Source organism: Carya illinoinensis, chromosome 1 (genome assembly GCF_018687715.1).
Source record: "Carya illinoinensis cultivar Pawnee chromosome 1, C.illinoinensisPawnee_v1, whole genome shotgun sequence".
Lineage (NCBI taxonomy): Eukaryota > Viridiplantae > Streptophyta > Magnoliopsida > Fagales > Juglandaceae > Carya > Carya illinoinensis.
The window spans coordinates 48,231,884-48,254,322 of NC_056752.1; the positions used below are offsets into that span (position 1 = coordinate 48,231,884).

At 35.1% G+C, this 22,439-nt stretch overlaps 3 protein-coding genes across 9 annotated transcripts; all 3 read right to left on the reverse strand.

Annotated features, from left to right (window-relative positions):
• Positions 1–249: 249 nt before the first annotated feature.
• Positions 250–6,578, reverse strand: LOC122279536 (myb family transcription factor PHL6-like). 5 transcript variants are annotated; one of them, XM_043090226.1, is made up of 8 exons: positions 5,955–6,578; positions 2,989–4,134; positions 2,393–2,609; positions 2,181–2,257; positions 2,061–2,100; positions 1,575–1,644; positions 1,053–1,122; positions 250–878 (listed from the first exon to the last, which is right to left on the reverse strand). In XM_043090226.1, exons 2-8 carry the CDS (start codon positions 3,679–3,681, stop codon positions 531–533), a joined length of 1,515 nt encoding a protein of 504 aa, XP_042946160.1. In that variant the 5' UTR covers positions 3,682–4,134; positions 5,955–6,578; the 3' UTR covers positions 250–530. The 5 variants fall into 5 exon arrangements, with proteins under 5 accessions (XP_042946160.1, XP_042946166.1, XP_042946174.1 ...); XM_043090232.1 differs by having other exon boundaries at positions 2,989–4,146; XM_043090240.1 differs by lacking the exon at positions 5,955–6,578 and adding an exon at positions 4,349–5,938 and having other exon boundaries at positions 2,989–4,146.
• Positions 6,579–12,761: 6,183 nt separating this feature from the next.
• Positions 12,762–16,239, reverse strand: LOC122279571 (exosome complex component RRP42). Of its 3 annotated transcripts, none has more exons than XM_043090286.1 (8): positions 16,028–16,239; positions 15,136–15,263; positions 14,846–14,902; positions 14,611–14,703; positions 14,227–14,305; positions 13,964–14,088; positions 13,450–13,593; positions 12,762–13,361 (listed from the first exon to the last, which is right to left on the reverse strand). In XM_043090286.1, the coding sequence occupies exons 2-8, from the start codon at positions 15,259–15,261 to the stop codon at positions 13,122–13,124; spliced, it is 864 nt and encodes a 287-aa protein (XP_042946220.1). In that variant the 5' UTR covers positions 15,262–15,263; positions 16,028–16,239; the 3' UTR covers positions 12,762–13,121. The 3 variants fall into 3 exon arrangements, with proteins under 3 accessions (XP_042946220.1, XP_042946211.1, XP_042946204.1); XM_043090277.1 differs by lacking the exon at positions 16,028–16,239 and adding an exon at positions 15,461–15,675; XM_043090270.1 differs by lacking the exon at positions 16,028–16,239 and adding an exon at positions 15,390–15,675.
• A 232-nt stretch (positions 16,240–16,471) lies between these two features.
• LOC122279567 lies at positions 16,472–22,331 on the reverse strand. Its single transcript, XM_043090265.1, has 6 exons — positions 21,940–22,331; positions 20,631–20,964; positions 17,452–17,536; positions 17,170–17,256; positions 16,842–17,078; positions 16,472–16,715 (listed from the first exon to the last, which is right to left on the reverse strand). Exons 1-6 carry the CDS (start codon positions 22,101–22,103, stop codon positions 16,639–16,641), a joined length of 984 nt encoding a protein of 327 aa, XP_042946199.1. The 5' UTR covers positions 22,104–22,331; the 3' UTR covers positions 16,472–16,638.
• Between the last annotated feature and the right edge of the window lie 108 nt (positions 22,332–22,439).

Sequence of the window (22,439 nt, forward strand, 5' to 3'; positions counted from 1 at the left end):
CGTGGGTTGATCTCAGATTTTTTCATGTACCAAATTGTCATGGATGTTGTTGATGATTGTAACAGTTTTTTTTTTCATTCTGTTAAAGCACCCCAAATCAATTGAGTAGCCATGATCGAAAATCCAAGGTTGCAGTTTGAATGGCTGATTTTGAGTTCTCATGGCTGCCAATGAAATTGAACAATTTATATATTTAAAATAAATCAGTAGCAGGAGTTTGGCATGAATGCTAAAGGAACTGTACCAATCTTGAAAACTTTTTCTTCTATTCATTGCAGAAATTCATAAGTGAACCAGAGTTCAGCTGAAGATTACAGTGTGTACTAATACTGAATCACAAAGTAGGAACTGTAAACACAACATACGATTTCAAAGTTAACCAACGCGACTGAATTTCTTTTCCTTTTGAAGTACTAAAAATGTCAAGCAATACATATCAAACAAATATTACTTCAATTAAAAGGTTACATGCAATTCTCGGATTTACAGGAGCTGGGTCATTTTGGGGATGATGTACTAGAGATAAGACATCATGGCACAGCATCTCCAAGTCTAACTGTGGCCTTATCCGAACCTGACTCTTGTTTCTCTTCCAGACGAAGCCTTTTTGAGCATGGTTGTGACTTTGAATCACCACTTTCAGTAGATTTATACTTGGATGATAGAGGTGAAATTGAACCAATTTTGGATTTGGCAGGAAGTGGGGGTGACGAACCAACGGACGCAGAAGGACACAGTTTAGAATCTTGGCATGGGTTAGTCAGTGAAGACATGGTTTGAGGAGAAATCAAGGCAATGCCAGCTTTCTGTTGTACCTCCAAGATCTTTTGCAAGTACCTTGCGTGTTCCTCCATGCGTAACTGAAGGTCCCGTTGGACCTGTGCGAGGATATAGAAAATAAGTTACATTGCAGACCATAAAGCTAGTGCACCATAGATGATGAAAGCTTCTGGCTACATTACACAACTGAAAAGAAACCAAGACGTGCAATTATGGATTGTTGGATTTCAAAACTCAAAATGCCAGATTCCTGCAATAAGCATAAATCAAACCTCAAGTTGTTCATGCAGCTGCTTCTGAACCTCCACTTGCATGCGCAGAGCCTCTGTGATTTGAATGCTCCTATCACATATTCACAATCCAACTCAGAAATTTTCACATATTGTTTGACAGAAGAAAAGATGAAATACATACAAATTACAGAGAAGCGCACACATCAACACAGAATATATCTCATCTCATAAACAAAAACAAAGACAAATAGAAAAATATGCACTTTGCACACTATCGGACCTTTTACACTTTGTACCCTAAACTACCAAAACTGAAATATTACATGCTCAGAGTACCAAAAAGTTGCAATGTGTATCTTCCATTAAGATTTGACCATCAAAATTGTGTCATTTCGCCTATTTTCCATCCATCTTAACAGTCACAATTGAACGGGGGTGCTAATTTCCAGTTTTTAATAGTTGGGAATTCAAATATGTCAATTTTGGCAGTTTATGGAGTAACATGTAAAAGACCTGGTAGTTAGAATGTGCAAAGTGTATTTTCCCCCTTAAAATTATTACCCTTTTCTACGTCCATCACTTTCATTGCTAGTTGAAGCTGCTTTCTTTTCTTCAGAGGCAGAAGCCTTCTCTGGAAAATAATAAAAACAAGAGACGGTTAATTCCCATATTCAGAAGCAGATCAAAGCTTTACTAGCTGATATGGAAATCACGCCAGTATATAAAGTACTGCAGTGAATCAGTGATATTGATCTCAAATTGATAGACAATGCAGGATTTGGCCATGCAACATTACTTTTTGGTGAGTAGACCAATCGAGGAGATCGTAAAATGGGATTATCTTGGCAAGTCAATTGCTTTACATTCTACTGGACAGGCAATACCGGTAGGGCTTAATCGAATCTGGTTTGAACTGCTGAATTACATGTGATATGGCTTGTACTAATTGAAACTAGGAACGTATACATTCACATATTTCATAATTTTTGGAAGATGAAGATGATAATGAAAATAAGCATAGTTTTATTAAGATTTCATGTTCCTTACCTTCATTTTTCTCTGGCATATACTTCGCAAGACGGTATTTCTGCAAAGAGATATAACAGTATATGCCCAATATGAATAGTGGCTCCATCTAATTCAGCAGTTGCATGTAACTGTAAGTACCTGTAAGTGGCTTTTCACATGATAGATGGTCAGGCCTTTGACATTCATAAGCTTCAACACACCCTTTGGAGTAGCCTCTACATTTCAAACGAAACAAATTAGACTGCGAACAGAAAAATGATAAAACTTCAAACTTTGATAGTTGTTAATAAGATTGAGCATTGTTTCACAGCTACATTTGTATATTAGAATAGACCAACTAGCTTGCTTACTTTCAGCCCCATCAATTTTGTTGACAGCCTCCACAAAGCATTCATGGAGCTCAGGTGTCCATCTCATTCTTGGCTTGTGCAGAGTGGCTGAACCAGGAGATGGCAGACTTGATTCTTCATCAAGAGTTGGCAACTCAGAGAGACAACCCTGATTGCATGTCAATGCTATAGCTGGTTTTGAATTTTTTGATGAAGCTGGCTGTGTCTCATAAATTTCCTATATGATCAAGCAACAGTTCTCAAAAGTAAGGACTAGTGAATAGAAGAAAATGAAGCAGTTCCAACTGAAAATGCACATGTAGTATGGATGCACAAGTAAAATTGGCCTCTCGAGATTTTCTATTTGACCCAAAAAGAAAAACCTCATTCGTTCCGTTCTTTTTTGTTGTAACCAAATTTTGGTACAAGTGCCAGAAGTTTGATTGTTTGAGCTATTAGGTCATATTAGTTCCAGAACCAAGTAGTGTTGCTTGGCCACTTGAAGGAACTATAGTGTAAAAAGAAAATCTAATTAGTACATATGCATGCTCGTACGCATGCATGTTCGAATGAGTGTGCATATAACAGGATGTAGTTAGTCGCAGTAGTGTACTTACATCAAGCCTGGGACTTTCTCCATGGTCAGTGATAGCCATGTGAAGCTCATCAGGCAAAAAATGTAGTTCCATTTGCTCAGTAAGTGCTAGACTGTCATTTGCACAATTTACACCATGAAGGCTACCGTCAGAAGCATCTCCAGGCAAATTAAGGAAGTTTGTCATAAAAGCCTCTGAATGCTCCTCATCATATTGATCATCCATATCCTTACTGAAAAGCAATGGAGTTTTTGTTGAATTAGCTGCAGAAACAACGGACTGGTTGCAGGATAGAGGATTTGGAAGAAAAGGTAGTTTTCCAAGCTGCCGATGGGTTTCAGAGCTTGATGAAGAAGACTGGTATAAACTGCTACAGAATAAGGATGAACGTGAAAATGTGCTTTTAGAATTTTGGTCATGAGAACCAGGAGAAGGACTATTTTGTCCAGATTCTGAACGATACTTTTGAGGTTGGACAGTGAATGCTTGTGTACAAGTAGAACTTAGAGATTCTGTTCGTATGAAAGGAGATGGACGTGAAGATGAACATTCACTAGCCAATAAACATCTGCCTTCTGATTCCACAGTCGAAAAATTGCATATTGGAGAGACGGTAGCATAATATGACTGTGTGACTCTTTTGGTAGCCTCACTTTGTTTGGTAGATATGAAAATATTGTGATTCATGGTCTTAGATGGCAGCCCAACCCTCATCCACCTATGAAACTGACAAATGCAATCTCGCCCACACTATCACAACTTTTGATGATGAAATTTTAAAATTAGTTGGAGATACAAGGATTACAATTTAAGGTGTCATTGGGGGTAAGCAAACACGAGATGGGTGGATTGCAAGGAAACAAGAAGCACGAAAATTCTAGGTTCAAGTTGAGTAAAGATCATCTAGAAGAATCACATGAAGTCTACATCTAGATGAAAAGGTGATCTTTTTATTTCCCTCAAAGCTGAAACAAGAAGTCAAATCTCAGTGGCAAGAATCTGCTAAAATACTTCTATCAATATGGTAAATGACTATTTCCGTGATGTTTGCTTATCTAGACAACTGAAAACCCTCAACCAATCTGCTTCATTTCAATATATATACTGATCAATTCAGAAAGTAACCATTGACTTGAACTATTGGATAAGAAGAAAGATGTCCATGATCTGCAAAACAGACTACCAGTTGAGTGATCAGTAATATGCCATCTGGTAACAACAAGAAGATATCATGTTACAAGGAAATCAGTCTAATCATTTAAATGAGCGCAAATAAAATAGAAATGGTCAAAATCAGCCCTAAAAGCTTAAGCTATAAAAAAGCGGGACAACATTGTAGATTAATCATACACATAATAAGATTCTCACGGGTAATACTTACCAAAATAACAAGAATGGAACCGTGAAAATCACTTCGGCAGTTACTATACAATTTGCTTGAGATATGCTATTAGCAGATTTTATTGCGCAATGAAACTATGTTCCTCATCACCCAAATGCTGTGATTAAGACACAAACACCCCCCCTTTTTTTCACGGTCATAAAGAAAAGACTGAAGCTATTACGTATTCAATTGTGCTTTTTAATGATTAATTTATACTAATTCGATCGAATCCAGAATGGCACTTATTGAAGAAAGCCCAGCTCATTTCTGATAAAAATGTAAAGCGGAAACCCAATACAGAACCACTTTAACGGCATTGATGAAGCAATCCTACAAATCTCAAGCAGGACTGCACGTTGACTCAAAGAATTGTCAACTCTTGGAGGCAATGCTTTATGGTTTATGCAGAAATTCAAGGATTAGAGAGAACCACCGGTGATATTGAGGGACAGATTTTCTAACAGAATCAGGCTTTGCATCTCGTCTCATAACTGCAGGCCGTAGCGTTGACATTTAAAACCTCCCCACTAGGATATAAGCCTAGTTTCAACACAAACAAATTCATCTTCCTTGAATACTCTTGAGATTTTTGGAGATGCACATTAGAAACAATTCATAAAATTGCTGTCCCATGGCTTCCTTCGTAGCTCTATAATGTCCTCACAATTTTTCGTGCTTCTAACGTCCATATGTGTATAAAACAGAAATTCAAAGTGGTAGCATATTTATTTAAGATATGAACTCAAAAGTAAAATTTGTGACAAGCTTGATGCTTCATATAGAAAAGGAAAAATTTAATTAAAGCGATTTTGTGTACTGATACGTGCATATATCCAATATAATTGATCATAAAGTAAACTTTATTGAAATTAATATCAATTTAAATTTTGAATATAAATACATTAATATGAATATATAGATTAGTAGGTAACAGAACTAGATAAAAAAACACTCATCTTTGACACCACTCATACCCCCTCAAACAAAAGAAAAACGGCACAGTTGTTCTTTACCAAAGAAAAGAGAGTGTTACAATTTAAGTTCACCAATCACTTGGCCAAGAACTTGACATGTAGGCAACCACCATTAAAGGCAATAGACCACATGCTTTAACTGTTGGATGATTTCCCCAACACTAGAATGTTCCCAAATCGTGCCAAGTGTCCACACCATTCATTAATTGAATAAAACCGGCTTGAAGATTAATTACCTCTGCATTCAATTGACGAAACTTTATGGTCTTCGATGCCATTTTAAATCACCAAACAATATAACTTGTTTTTCTGTTTTAGTTTTCTTCAGAGAAATAAAATTAACAGAAGAAAGTCATTACATAGCAAAAACGCATAAATCAGAAAAAAATAAAAAGCTGTCACACGCACTCGAGAATTTGATTAAAGGATAAAAGTTTCCGGAATATAGGTTTTACAAGGAAAATCACGCGTTTCACTTACCTTTTATAGTTGATACACCAACAAAACTTTTAAGAAGGATTTGAAACCGATTCAAACAAGAATTAGAGGAAGAATACAGAAATGGAAAAATAAGATGATAGATTAATATAAGTGAAGAAGAAGCAGAACAAGAATCACAAGAGACTGACCTGAGAACAACTATACAGAGTGGGAATCAGGGAGGTAGTAGATTTAGTTCTTCAGAATTCTCTGGAGAGATGGGTGGTGGTTTCAACTTTTGAGGAATATGGAAGCGAGAAAGAGGCGTACGTACGTCTGTAAACAAGGGTGGCCTTTTCAACTTTGAATCTAACGTCTGAAGCGGAACAAGAAAATGATTTCGAGGATTCGGAATCTCATATATATAATATTTACACAAAGCTATCAAGCATATGTGGAGATCAGCAATATTATATACATGAACGATGCAGCAGCAGCGTTTGATGTTTCCCTACATCCAGCGACGATATATGTTTTTATTTCTTTATTACATTATTATAATAATAATGTCAACGATGAGGCAACCCTTCCTTGGAATTCTTGAGGCTCTGAGTCTGAGCTGTTGCGAACTTGCTGCCGTTTTCCCGCTAGGGGCCTTACTGCTTGGCTTTGGTTGGTTGTCTGGTTCTCTGCCTCCGAATCATTACATTGACATTCTGAGCAATCTTAACGGGTGTAATAAGGTTGTAGATACTTAGGATGGGAGAAGTTTCTCCAGTTTCCGCATACTCGCTTCTCCCGGTAACGTTGGCCACGTTCCCCTTGGCTTCTGATTTTTCTATCCCAGTTTATTAATTTATTTTTATAAAATTTCTTTATATTCATAATACTCTCTCTCCAAAATTCATCATATATTTCAGTTTTATCACCATATTTTATTATTTTGTGCTGTAATTATTTATGTGATTTATTTTTAATTAATTTTATATATTACTTAATTAAAATTAGTTAATAAAAATGTATGATGTAATTGAAAATTATAGTTAAATTAAAAATAAAAAACAAATTACATATTTACTGTATTTAATATTTTTTATATAATTTTTTTAATGATTGATTTGAGTAACTAATATTTTACTAAATAGATATTTTATTCTTTTAAGACATTATAAGTAGTCACGTGCTAAATATTTAATCTTGGATGGAATGGAATATATAAAAATAAATGAAAATGTATATACCACGTCTTGTTGGCACAATTTCAACGAAAACGTTATTATCATGTGGAATTAATGCGAGTTGGATATATATTAGGATGGAGAGATGCGTGATGTTTCGATACAAGGAAATAAATGCTTGCATTTGAATTTTTTATTTTTTTCAAAAAATTAAAGTCAATCGAATGATGCGTGTCTCGAGATGTGTGGTGGGAGAGGATTTGGATAAGAACGGATTGTTGAAAGAAATAATCTACTCAATCTTCCAACACTTTATTTTTTTTTAATTTTTATTATTTTATTTTTTATCAAATATTTAATATATAAATAATAAATAAAATAATTAAATTAATTTAAAAAGAATAAATTCAAAAAAAATTAAAAAATTAAAAAAAAATTGGGATATTGAGAGATTGTGTAGCAAAATCCGTATTATTATTAGAAAATTTTATTCAAATAATAATAATAACATATATAACTCGTTTTATATGTATATCTTTATTCTTATTTGATGTTGTAAAAAATAAAATAAAATATTTTAATTCGTGACAAAGTACCTGTTGATGCCATGTTTTGCAACCGAGCAAATTTATTGAAGCCAAACCCGATGATCTACAATTAAGAAGAAATGAGAGTTTTAGGATAGTGAGGGACACCTTCAATACTAAAATTAGTGTATAGTTTTCTATGTGGGTTACGGAAAATAAAGTATAAGTATGACGAATAAACTCCCCTCAACGAGGAAAGGGATATTTATACTTTGTCTATGCTCTCCTACAAAGAAAATAGTGGAATGTCAATCCGTACTAGGGCCAAGTCCTGCCATCAGCCCCACTTGTTAGGCAACAATGTGGCAAAGCATGGTCATGGTGATCACTGGCATCTCATGGAAGCACTTCGTGGCGTGTCTGCCCTTGGAGAGCATTGACTGCTGCATGATTTCCTGGATGTGGCATGCTAGTCTCTTTGTCTAATTTAATGTGATGTGTTCTTGGTCAGGCGCACCTATACTCATTCCTAGACGTGCTCAGTCGTTGGGATTATGTGGCAGGAATTGTTCTTGTCCTTACTTACGGAGACCTATTTGCCAATGAGAGTGTCAGATAATTCATGTTCGTCACGTGCTTTTTAAATTAATATATCATATAAATTAATTTAATTTTATATGATATATTAAATTTATTTTATAATAAAAATAATTTTATAATATAATATATCATATTAAATTATATCAATTTATAAATATATTCTTATAAAATTCGTTACTAAAACATTTATATATATTTATATATATATATAATGAATTTTATTTAGTTGGATATAATATTAGATATAAGAGACAAGAGAATCTAGAAGGAGAAGAATACAAATTAAAGAAGCCTGTGAACAAATGAAGTGGGAGATTCTCCCACCCTTATCATTACAAGTGGACACTGGACAGAGTTTAGCATCTCGACGTCCGTTCTAACCACACAAAAGTATCGATAATAAACGCCATTGGGCGTATCATTGTAATAGAAATTTTCACCATATCTAACCAAATAATATTTTAAAATCATAAAAAAAAAGTGCAATGATTAAAGATAAGGCAAGTGCGCATCTTGGCCTTTTTATATGTTTGGGATTTCTAAACAATACAAGCAACTTGCTCGTATGTATCCTTTTCTTCTCTAATTTCTCTCTTCCTCTCTCTCTCAGTCTTTTTTTTTTTTTTTTAGCAATTTAATAATTAAATTTTACTACTTATCTTCACCGTAAACTATGCTTATTTTATTTTATTTTTTATTTTATTTTTTAAAATTAATTAAATTATTCTACTTATTATCTATACATAATATATTTGATAAGAGAAAAAAATAAAATAAAAATTATATATAATATATGATGTGAAGATAATCAATATAAAATAATCTATACACATTTCATTATTATAATTTTTTTAAATTTATCATAAAAAATGAAGTTGATGAAAGTTTTGACCATCTGTAAGAGAAAAGATAACAATGTGTAAAAGAACGAAGAAAAAACAAGAATGTCAAAATGGCCAGCACATCGATATGAAGCACGGGCAACGAAGGTGATGAAAAAGGGAGGAGAGGAGGTGTCAGGCGAGAGAGCAGATTGCAGCTTGGCTTGATACTTGATAGAGAAGAGGGGAGAGACGAATGAAGTGCCGGGCCAGAGAGAAGAGAGACTTGAGTTTGGAGACGATTCACTTATTACTTACTAGTGATCCGATTGACACGTAGGGCGTGAGGTGGGAAATTTCTAAACCGGGTAATGAGAAGAATACATATTTCAATATGAGCATCAATCCAAAGTTAACATAGGAAGAAGGGCCGAATGACCCAACATCAGAAAGGAAAAAGCTATCTTTTTATTTGTCGATAAATAATAATAATAATAATAAAATCCAATAAAGTTGTTCGTGAGGATCATTGTTATGATTAAAAATTAGTCGTTCGTGAGGGTCATTGCGATGATTAAAATTTTGCGACTCAAATAATTTCAAACAGGACAAAAAACGATTGAGAAAGCAAATTGCCTCAATTATTTAGGTCCTATTTAGATTTAAAGTTGATCTTAATTCATCTCATTTTATTTTATTTAATAATTATAATTTTTTTTAAATTTTTATATAAAATATAATAAATAATTAAAATTTTTCAAATCTTATAACAATAATAATATTAAAAAATAATATTTTATTCAACTTTCATCTCAACTCATTTCATATCTTCTCATTATCTAGATCTAATCTTAATGTAAATTTCGAGAGTGGTAACAATTTAGAGGTTATTTGAATAGTAAGACGAGATGTGATGGTTGTAGATAAAAGTTTAAAAGTTAAATAAAATATTGTTAAAATATTATTATTATTTTGAGATTTAAAAAATAAATTATTTATTATATTTTATATAAAAATTTTAAAAAAATAATAATAAAATAATATAAAATAAAATATATTTAAGAATTTTTCTCAATTCAAACGAGAACGATCTAAACCAATTGATTGACATGAGAAAGTATTTTTAAGATTATTATTATTATTATTATTATTATTATTGAGGATGACGGGTGCATGAATGACCAAAGTTGTGGACTGTCAAAAAATGACCAAAGTTGGAGTATAGTGATGGTAGAGTCCACATTCGTTTAAACAACTTGATTGTATATGTACAAAAACTATACGGTGGGAAAACATATTTAAAGTGATGCATGGAGAGAACGCATGGGCAGTGCCCACTGGGACTGGGACTGTCTGTTTTCATCTTTTCCTTTTTGTGGTGCATAAGAGTTGCGCCGTTTGGTTCTAGAGTGTAATAAGATTAACTTAGTTTAATTTAATTTTAATCTGAATTTAATATTTAAATACATAATTCTCAAATCACTAAATTCATTTTAATTTAAAATATTTTTATATGTGAAATCTATGATATTTTTTAAAACAACACATCTTTATACGTTAGATCCATAACCTTTTTTAATTTTCTATCAAGATTTTGATTTTCATTCCGTTTCGACCAGAATAGTTAGAATTTGTCGTTTCAGTGTAGTGTTCGATACACTTTACTACTCCGTTTTGTTTTGTTTCAAATTCCGGTCATTTCGGTCATGTTTCAACCATTCTGGTCAAATTTTGATTATTTTGATCAATTGGGCGTTTCGATCCCCGTTCGTTTCGATTTTTTTTATAATTTTATTTTATTTAGATGATATTTTTGTAAATTTTAAATCCATATTGTATTTAATTAATTCTAAAATATAAAATGTATTTATATAATTTTAGTTTTTTTATAACTTTTACCTCATTCTTTTCTTTTTTTTAAATATCACTATTTTTTATAATTTATCTATTCTTTTTTTTTTTTTAATCTCAACCCAAGTATATGATTTTTTCAACATATATTCATTTTATAAATTTTCAATTCTTCCATACATATATATATACATATACATGATATACACTTATATATATATTTATTCTATTAGTTATTAGTTTATATATACATACATATATAATATATAATTAATTCCAAAACGGTACACCGAAATGTGACCGGTATCGAAATATTTCGTTTCAGTGCTTAATCGAAACAATCATCGAAATGGTATTCAAAATTTTGTTTTCTATAAATAAATTTAAACTCATATTAATATCTAAATATTCATCTTTGATAGATTCAATAAAAATTAATTCACAATCTCAATTTATTACTATTAATAAAAAAACCCAATTCGATATTTTTGGTGGGGTTTGGATACGAGCGTTTTTGTTGTCTATGATTCTTACCTATGCCAATTGTAGGCAAAACTCCAATGTCCTTGTTGGGCCTCAATTTAAAACAGCAAAAAACCTCTTTACCCCTTAAGATTGACTGCCTAGTTTGACCGCTAGGTAAAAATATATCTTTTTTATTTAATAATTAAGAAAATAATTTTAAATATATTAATATATTTTTTTACTTAATAATTAAGAAAAAAAAAATAGCCGGACATACCGCCCAGCTGTATGAATGGGGCGGCATAGTAGCCGGACCCATTCAGAACTTCTTTTCGGGTTCATCTATCTTAATTGTTAAATTTATGCTATTTGACAGTTGAATGTGATTGAAAGGTATAATCTTTCAGATTTAGTAATTTAAAACACCATTAATGCAATATATGCACTTTCCCAACTCTTTCCCAAAAGTCGACTTCAACATAGATCATTGTCATATGCTATATACTTCGTCATTATTATATATCTTTCGCTACTGGTGCCACAAAAAAAACTCTCTGCACAGCTGTCGTACGAAATTCAGATATTAGAAAGAAATATTTTGATAATAATATATATTTTAATATATCGTTTCGAAATAATCGCTACATGATAAATTATATATATACAATTATATATTTATATATTAAAAACTATATCCCAAATTAAAATTAAATTAAAAAAAAAATGGATCTATACCCTAAAGCATCATCATCTACTTGCATCATGAACTGAACCTTTAGTTCAAAACTAAAGTTTTTGAAAAAACCGCATCTAGTGCTCAGTGAAGGTTCAATCCAGAACAGCCCGGGGTTGTAAACTTGTAGGTTCCTTTACGCTTGAAAACACACCCCCCCCCCCCCCCCCCCCCCCCCCCCCCCCCCCCCCCCCGGGGGTGAAGAAATGGAGAAATGGGATAATTTCTATGACAAAAAGAGGGAAGAAAGGCTGAACAAAATGATAATGAGCTCACTAGAAAACCATAGATTCAGACCGACAAATCACTCTGGAAACAACTGGAATGATTTCTTTGACTTTTATACAGCAGTATTGAATGAGTTAAATTTTACAAAAGTAGATAATCTACAAAGCATACATTCTTTACCTATAAAGCATTGCGAGACCAGACGGCGGATGTTGCAAAACAGATGTGGCGTGGAGCAACATGAGGCTCAAGCTGCGCCGGTGTGGAGGTGGCGTCGGCACCACTTGTTGGAGTGTGGATACAGATACAGAAATCTTTTTATAGAACTGGGATTTGATTCTGAATTTCTGAGTTCGCAGAGACGGGTTATAAACCAGAAAAATAGAAATGAGGAGAAGATTACGAAAATGCCATGAGTTTCATATTATTTATGAAAATGCCATGCTCATAGTTTTCGGATGGAATCATCTTCCAACCAAAATATAGGAATTAGGCCGGAATGAACGACCAGAATATTACCTGGTATGAAACACCCACCTACACCAAAATTCCGGCCCGGAACTATAAACTTCGATCATGACACAGAAATAGGAGCTGCCGTAGAAAACAGGGCTTATGCCAAGCGAATGTTCCAATTTCAAAACAACAGAAAACAATATATATGTTCGCAACAGAACAATAATACAGCAAATGCTAATCTACTAGCTGGGAATTAATCTTTAGAACTCACCACCACCGCTCAAAACAAGCGAAGGATCAAACTATCACAAACTGGTAACCAGGCACTGGAACAAGCAAAATTAGATTGCACAGCTCTGAAAATTGGGGTTGCAACATACCATTCTATCTTTCATCCCCCAGGTAATTTATCAAAAATTCTACATAGAGCACAGTCCTGTTCAAATGTACCAACCCCTTTTTTTTTATAAGTTCAAATGTACCAACTATGATGGCATCAGAGGTTCTAAATATGTCATGAATCATCTTCACCAGCTTCAGCGGCAGCTATCTCAGAATCCAACTTGTTTATTAGCTGTTCACTTACGTGCTTTGCCACAGAAATCATGTCGAGAATGATGCTAGGATCTAGGCCTGCACCACCTCGTTTAGTTAGACCACAAATGTGTCCTTTCCTGTTGACAGATATAGAGACCGCAGAGCTCATTTGGGATTCCTCTTCTGATGTGGCATCTACTATATAGTGCCTACCCACCTTTAAAGTAAAAGGAAATATTTAACGATGCAATTTGTAGCTTACATAAATTTTATATGTTTTATAACTAAAAGTGTGATTTTGTCACCTTTGTTAAGGTAACTATGACAGGGATGTCTGATGTGTCAAACTGCAGAAATTCTTCGTCACTAATGTCAACCTCTGGTTGCTCATCGCCTGAAGCACCAGCTGCCACAAGAACCCTTGGAATGCCGGTATTGCTCAAAGCAGCCTTCAGATACAAAATTAATAACATACATTAGTTTTCGGTTTCCAATGGCAGCAAAATCAACTACATAAACTGCCTCTGATCATGATAGGTTGTTTTAGGAGACTAACGCCAAAATTTTAAATTTATACTGCCATCAAAGCCTGTTTGAATTCTGCAGATATATTAGGAAAACTTATAAGAAAGGAGGGACCCAAGTGAATTTGAAGTTCAACAAATCCCATTTCTACATGTTTCAAGCACATGACATACAGCTTATGGAGTTATGGTTTCATTAATAATATTTAATCTATTGATTAAAATTGTCATTGTCAGATTTAATTAAAAAAGAATTTCAATTGCAAATATATAATTGTATAGAGAGAAAAACCACCTTAATGGCAGCACCTAGGGCATCCAGTAGATTCCCATCTGAACTAATGACGAGGCAATCAATATAAAGACCCCAGCACATCTTCCCCTCCACAACTATTAGAGATGAGAGATCAATTCCAGCCCCTGGGAAAAGTTAAATAGGACCCCTCTATTATCAACTCAAGTAAAGCAAGAACCTAATTCAAAAAGCACGTTCTAGGGCAAACAACCTAAATGATAGAAAGCAGATGGTTACTTCTCTTGCTCTAATTAAATTCATACCAGCTCCACTTTTACCACCCAAGAGACAACACTGAAGAGCAACCGAGAGGTCTGTCGACAACTCATCACCCCCTCTTCCCTGCGTAAAATGTAAGATATAGAAATTAATTTTACAATATGTACAACATGTTTTGGACACCCACCACCCACACACAACCACGGGAAACAAATGAAAGAAACTAAAAAGTAAAGACGAGCGACCACATAGGGCTAAGTAATGAATCACGTTGGAATAATCAAACTGGATTCTTTAAGAGACTATTTTATATAATGACTCCTTTTTTATATTTATTACAAAGAATCAGAAAAGAAAAAAGAAGTCTACATGCGCTCAATCACCAAAAAAAAAAATAAAGAAGAATTCAGAAAATCACCGTACACAACCTCAAACATTGGTGCTGCAGTTGGGCTACAATCAACATAAATGGAGACCTTTCCTTTGTCAGGTTGCAATGAACTTGGCTTCCCAAGTTCAGCCTGCATTTAAAGAAATTAGTAGGCAACATATTGCAAGTATTCACCAGAAGATATTCCAACAGGCCCGAAATTGTTAGTAACTGTTGGCAATTGTCACTTAAGAAACGCACATAGTTGATCCAGCATCCAGTAGATGAAATACCTTCACACTGGAAATAACATCTGTTGCCCCCATCCTGACTCTTGCCGAACCATTTGCCTGCAATGAAGTCCAAGGAAAATTACAATTACATCAAAACATAAGAAGTTAATTCAGTTTGTATGCTAGAAAACAAAATAAACCGGTGTAGAAGAAATAATTTCCGATGCTTTAATGAGGTAAGCCACAAAGAAACTCAAATGAGACATAAATTCCAACTGATTGATTCAGCAGAGGAATTATTTTATGCATTTAGACAACATTCCAATGATGAATTGGAAAGAATATTATACCTGAGGTATAACTCCAGTTTCAACAGAAACAGGCCGGTAAGTTAATCTTTTCCGACCATCAGAGCGAAGATCTTGAGCAATGCCACCCTGTATGAAGTTCTTCTCTCCAAGAGACAGTCCCCCCATTCCTGCACACAGATACAATCGGCATCAAAGGATTATACAAGAAAGCAAAAGAAACGGAAAATGGAGGAGGAAACCCTTTGGTGTTAAGAAAGACAAATTCAAGTCTTTTATAACATTCGATATCGCACTTCGCATATATCATTTCTCGAGAGGAAATTGGGGGGAGGGGGTGTTGGAGGTTTGCTCTTGACAGTCTTACTTATATGAGAGTACGAATAGAGGTTGTTTGGTAGGGAAAATTTAGTTAGCTTCTTCTACGAGCTTCGAGCGTTTTCCGGCAACAGAGATGCCAAAGGGACGGCGAGGGTGGTGTTCTGTAGCGGCGGAAGGTGTGTTCAGTGCTAAGTAGAGGGAGCGGTGGTGAGAGAGCTTAGGTTAGGTTAGGGCGTAACCGACCAGAAATATGAATGAAAAAAAAGGCCGTGCGTATGTGTTCAGCAGAATGGGAATTATGAAAATACAAATATACCCTTCATCATCCAAAATCAAAAGACTTGAGTTAGGAAATAGGTTTGACCAAATTCTTTTTAAAATTGGTCTCATTCATTCAGTTCTTATTTATTTTTTATTTTTAAAAATGAAATTAAAAAAAATGTAAAGACCAATCCCATTAACTATTATTAAAAAATAGTATTAAAAATATGAAATATTAACTTTGTTTTGTAATTATAATGAGTCATAATGGTAAATAAGCATAATTGCGGCCCAATTTGTTGCATTAAAATCAGTAATACAAAGGACACAAAAATTGGTTAGTTAACATTACATGGCAAATCATGCAGCCACTGCATACGATTTCTGAGGTTGGGGAGGGATCTCATCTCGATCGTCTGTCTCATCAAGTGCCCGCTGGGCTTTCATGGCATATGAGCTGAGTGTACTGGAAAATTTTGAACAAAATTTTAAATGCTTTTGTATTTTTTATAGATGTGATTAGTTGTGTATTAAAAAAATTAATGCAGCCAATCATATCAATGAAATGTACAAAAATACACAAAAGTGACTATATATAACATTACTCTTAAACAAAAATGGATTTCTGTTCAGAGTAAAAGTTTGCAAAAATCACAACCACCTAACTGAACGCAAACCATAGTTTAACAGAGGAGAGAGCAGACATTGTTCAACCATCCAACAGACGGCCGAAATGTATTATTTGGAAAATTCATCAAAAACGAACAAACGATAGAGATGACAGTGGCCATAGATATGTAAAATTTCAACTGACCGCCATATTGGCTTCTGCTTCAACACCTGCTTTTAGTAAGTAGCATTATTCAAAGATTTATTATCATCAAGTACCTTAACATTTTATAAAAGTACACCAACAATTTTAAGCAGATGCAAATAATATGTCGTAATAATTTCACCCAGTGCTTAAAGGTCCACATGCAGAACTTTCTCGAGGCAAACTGATACAATAAAAGGCCCAGCCAAATCCCCAACAGCACAGCCTGCACAAAAGTGCACAGTTTATTGGTGGGAAATATACGACATGGGATATACCATAAATTGTTACCAACTAGAGAGATTCAAATATAATCCTAGAAAATATTTCTTGCCAGCTGGTGTGAGCTTACCAATCCACTGGCCAACTGAAGGACGAATGAGGGTGGCACCAATCCCTGCCCCAATGGAAGCAAAAACCAGTGATGCACTACACCTTACAGTAGCACCGGCAACCTTTTTCCCCAGAAATTTTATCTTTTCGGCTTTATCAAGATCATCACTCTCTTCTTTAATCAGAGAAGAGATGTATCTGTAGATTTCAATACCAACTTGGACAAGCCATGATGCAGCAACCCCTAGAAAGTGTCCTGCATGACAAGATGGAGCACACTTCAATGCGATTGAAGCTCAGAAATAAATTACAATAAATGGGAAGAAAGCAAATATAAAAGGCTTAACCTCTGATAGTTGTTCTGCTAACACTATAGAAGTAAACCAATCTAGGCATTCCTCTTTCAGCCTTGCGCACAGCAGATTTGGGGCCATCTGTACATATTGATCATATGCATCAGTTTATTAGAAAATCTAATCAGAAGGCTGCTTAGACTTTTTTTTATAATAATCAATCTCTCTTCCAACAATAACTAAGTTCATCTCCTCTATTGCGTGTAAAATGCCCATTGATTCTTCTTTATAATTAATAAAAATAAATAAAAAATAAAAAATAAAAAATTTCAGTACCTTTCAAAAGTTTCCATGCCATCCTCTGTGAAACATAATGGACAGCAATTCGTTCTAGCACTCGTCTAGTGGTTACAACAGTAGTCTGTAATGGTATGCAGTATATCACTGAAATAAGTAGTCTCTAAAAGGTACAACTGAGTTTCCTATCTTTCTAGAAACATCTGCTGCAAAACAATGAAGAAAGATGCAAAGCTTTGCAGCACACAAATATGAGTTCCAAGATTGAGAAACAGTAAAATTGGTTGAATAAAGTTTATTAAAATCACTGTTAAAGCAACCAAAATGACTTCTTTCTCACCAGTTTAAGGTAAACACTAGGTTAGAAACAACAGGTTTCAAAGACAACAATGTCAGGACTTGTCAAAGGCCAGTAAACGTGTTCATTGAAACAAATATTTTTTGGACAAGATGTTGTGAGAAGGCAGGAGCCAGTTATCATAGAACATGCATCGTGGAGAACTTTTGAATATCAAGGAAGGATGGTTAGATGTAGATCAATACTTTCCCACAAAAACTTAGGAAAGGTAAACACAAGCAGGCAAGTCTAGCCAAAACAGACTTAATTCAAATCAGACGAATCTTGAAGTCGATAATATAAGGGAAAGCAGAACGATGGGAGCTTGGACAAGTTCACAAAATTCATTCATAGAGTTTGAGGCATTTTTGTTTTCGTTAACATTAAGCCCCTATCCTACATGATGATGTCAGTTGGACTAAGGGGCACAAGCCAAAGATGGTAACTTATCGAAGGATTCTAGTGAGCATCAAAATATGGATTTCACTTTATCCTATATAGTGGAAAAACAAATAACCAACCGAGCAACTAATGAGCTGATATGTTGTGATGGATACCTGCAGGTAAAGGTAAATTCTCGGTTCGCTCTTTCTATAAGTCACTCACACACTCACCCAATAATCAGTTTCCATGGAGAAGGATTTGGCGACATAAGGTGCCTCTTAAAGCGGCATTTTTCACGTGAACAGCTTTCCTGGGTAAGATCCTGACAACAGATAATTTGAGGAAACGCATGGTGATTAAAGTGGATTGGTGTGCATGTGTAAGAAAGCTGAGAAGATGGTGGATCTTCTATTACTACATTGTGAGGCTGCTAGAGTGTTATGTAATGAAGTGTTCAGCAGATTAGAGGTAGCTTGGGTTATGCCTGCTACAGTGGCTGCACTATTGGCAAGCTGGACAAATTTGAGAGGCATTCAACAAATCAAAGTTGTGTGGAAGATGGTCCCGATATGTATTCTGTGGTGTCTATGGCAGGAGCGCAATAAACGGACATTCAAAGACAAGGAGTACACGATAGAGAAATTAAGAGCTTTGTTTACTAGAACTCTAGTAAATGGGCAATCGCTGTAGACTTCAATGGCCTCGACTTTCATGACTTTCTTGTCTCTATTGCTTCAACATAGATAGGGTGTTTCTTAGTATATCATCTTGTGTACTTGGGCTATGCCTATCATTATTCAATATAATTGTTGACTTATAAAAAATAAAAAATAAAAACAAATCATCAACATAGCTGTAAGAAATATTACAAGGACAGGATTTCAAAGACAGATGAAAAAAGAGTGCAACTTCAGGCCGGTCGGGTGACTAGTGTCAATTTACACCAACAAATCATAACTTGCCACGTAAGAAATGTAGTAAATTACAACATAGATTTGTACTCGGGTAATTTTTTTTTACAGTTCTGATTTATCCCCACCCTCCGTCACTCTCTCTCTCTCACGCCATCTTTCTCTCCCCACCTCCCTCCCCCCCCTCCCCCCAAAACCTACCCCGTGGCCTGCTCTCCCCTTCATCAAATCTCGGATTGTTGCTCCTCTCAAGGACCGAGAGAGCTGATCGTATTTACATTTGAAGTCGAATCTTCCACCGAAATCCATGGGGGCTAGAGTTAGGGTTTTCATGTACCCCAGCAATATATGAGCTCTCAGGTCGTGCACAAGAGAAATGATATTTGCAGTCGTGGTTGTGCAAGTAGCATGCAATCGCTTTGAAAAAAATGAATTAATATGAAACGCACATGAAAAAAAAAAACTAACTTTTTAATCATGGACCTCACTCTTTTTCAAAGCGATTGCGCAGCATTTGCAATTCCACGACTGTATGTAGCATTGCTCCGTGCACAATGCCAAATTGAGTATATGACAGAGTTATGCAGTTACTTCTTTTTATCAGCTAAATTTATGTCATATTTTGAAGCCAAATCGTTTTTGTTTATTAAGGTTGGTGGATGGAATATTGTTTGAATTTTCTAGTTTCGTAAAGAAGTAATTGCCACCTGTTTGTTTCTTGATTTAAGCTTTCAGAGTTCAGACTATCAGTATTTCATAGAAATGGATATTGAGCAATATTGGTTTTAGGTATTTTTTTAAAAAATGACGAAAATAGCAGTTGCTTTGAGAAGAGAGGGGGACGAAAATCACTAAGGAGGGAGAGGGGAGAGAGAGAGAGAGAGAGAGAGAGAGAGAGAGAGAGAGAGAGGGAGAAAATCACCAATGATGAATATATTGTTGCATCTGCTGCTCCTCCGCCAAATGCTCTGTTGCTTATGCGATGTAGATCTGCTCCAGCAAAAGGCTGGTTGGCAGAGAAAGAAGACGAGGAGGAGGAGGAAGATGAAGATGAAGGAGGTAGTGGAAAGAGAGAAGGGAGAAGGGAGGCAGAGGGGGTTTAACTGGATTCACATCCACCATAAATATGATAAGTCTACTATGCGTTGAATTTTTACTGGCAGGTGTAAATGAGAAATACACACCCGACCATTTTGAAGGTTTTCCCATGAAAAAAATATGCAAGTAGGCAATGATACCAGAAAAGAACATGCCCGCAGAAATGGATCGCAAGCCGTGGTGATTGGGTACAGAAATAGATTTGATGAATTATTAATTTTCTGGTTTTACTCATTAAAGATAGATCATTGCATTGGTTTCTCATTGAGAGGGCAACATGTTATATTACAGAGAGCCAAGAAATCTTTGCTAAGTAAATATATTAAAAATGAACAAACAGGTTTTTTTTAGAGTTTCACATTGTTATAATTTACCACCCATGAGAATCAATCATGTTTTAAAAACTACTAATGAGAATCCTTGAATGCACAACAGCTGAATCCTTATGGTTCATGAGACAAATAGACAGGAATATAGGTACAACTCACCTCACGGACGATTTGCTTCAGTGATTTTTTAAAAGGAACAACCAAATCTAAACGGTGCTCTTCTTGAGTGTCCTGAAGAAACTCATCATCATCCTCCTCAATGTTGGAATGAGGCTCCAAAAGAGGCAAATAGAACATCAAAAACGACCTCACGGAAGTCATAGCAAATGCCCTTAATTCAAAAGCTGAGAATAAAGGTTTTAACTCAATTTTATATTCTTTTGTTCCGTATTTCAAAGAATCGTGCTGAAAGATATTTGTAGTTGTGCTTCGTATACTGGAAATGTAATCTTCAGACAATGCTGCACCAGCATCACAATGAGCAACTGATATCCTGAATACAGCAGTGTAGCTACTATAAGTCAATATATGTTCCAAGCTTAGCTAAATACCTCTTTTCGAAAGTGGTCCTAAACGTATGGTAACAAAACCAAGTAGCTTGTTGCAAAAGAAAATGGGAACAATAAGAAAAATCTGCAAAAGACACTAGCATAGACAATGGGAGAGAAAGGTGCACTTTCTGCTGTAACTGCTAATCATCCAAGCGGTTATTGTTTTATTTTCCAAAAGGTGAATAACTCAATTTGACCAGGCCAAGATGGCGTATAAAGCTTAGCTCAGTGGAGCTATACTTAGGTACTAAATTTGAAAAACCTAAATATGGAGCTCCTTGTTTCTATGCTTTTCATTTCTTTTTGTCTGCAGCATCCGAGTACAGTCAAAAACCTACTATACTTAAATTTCAAGAATTTCAAAGAAAACTTAAAGCCACCCCGTTTAGAGACTATCGATGCAAATGTATTGCTGATTCATAAAACAATGCAACCAGCTCAATAATGCATAAGTGAGGCACCTCCAAATTTACAACGACAACTCAAGTCACAGCCACCAAATAAAAGAGCCAAGGCCAAGATTATAGCTTTAGTCAAATTTTGCAGCAATGACGAAAATGCACAAAAAAAAAAAAAAAAAGCCTCAAGACTCGTTGACTCTACCCAGTTTTACGATACCAAATTTGAACAACGCCTATGAAATCGAGTTATACATAATCCAAGGAAAACAAGCAATGCCAATCTAAGAACTTCCATCTTTAAAAAAATATATATAACCTGCCGACAAATTGGCCATAAGGTCATACCCACTTACCTCAAGACAAGTTAATCCCCATACTGAATCCAAATATAACCAATCCGAACTGTGTTAACCATTTATATACTCCATCCACTTCACACAGACACGAACATTTGTATGCGGAGAGAGAGAGAGAGAGAGAGAGAGAGAGAGAGAGAGAGAGAGAGAGAGAGAGTACCCGAACAACGCCCTAGAGGCAAAAGGGGTTCCGGCGGAGACGGCGGCGGCGGCGGCAGATGCCGCGACGGTAGCCGAGAACAACCCATAAGAGTGGAGGCTTTGGCCCGTGTATAAACTTGGGTTTTTCCGTAACAAATCCAAGACTATAGCTATTCCCGCCATTGACGTACTTCCTATCTAAAACCAATCACAGAGGTACAAACTTTCTTATTCTTTACCATACCCAGTAAGGACAAAAGATAAAGGAAGTTTCTGGGAAGATTTCCCGGGCTTTGTCGTAAATTTTCTTGGGAGAATTACAGGGTTTAGCTTGAGAGAGTGAAACAGATCGAGGAACCTATCCCAGAGACTACGGAGAGGGAAGGCTAATGGAGCCACGTTGATTTTTTTGTTTTTAAAAGAATCAGCAGTTCTATAGGCAAACGGCAAATGTAAGCGGCAAACAGTCGGCTGACGTGGCCGTTATTAAAATAATAATAAAATAATAAAATATTTAAA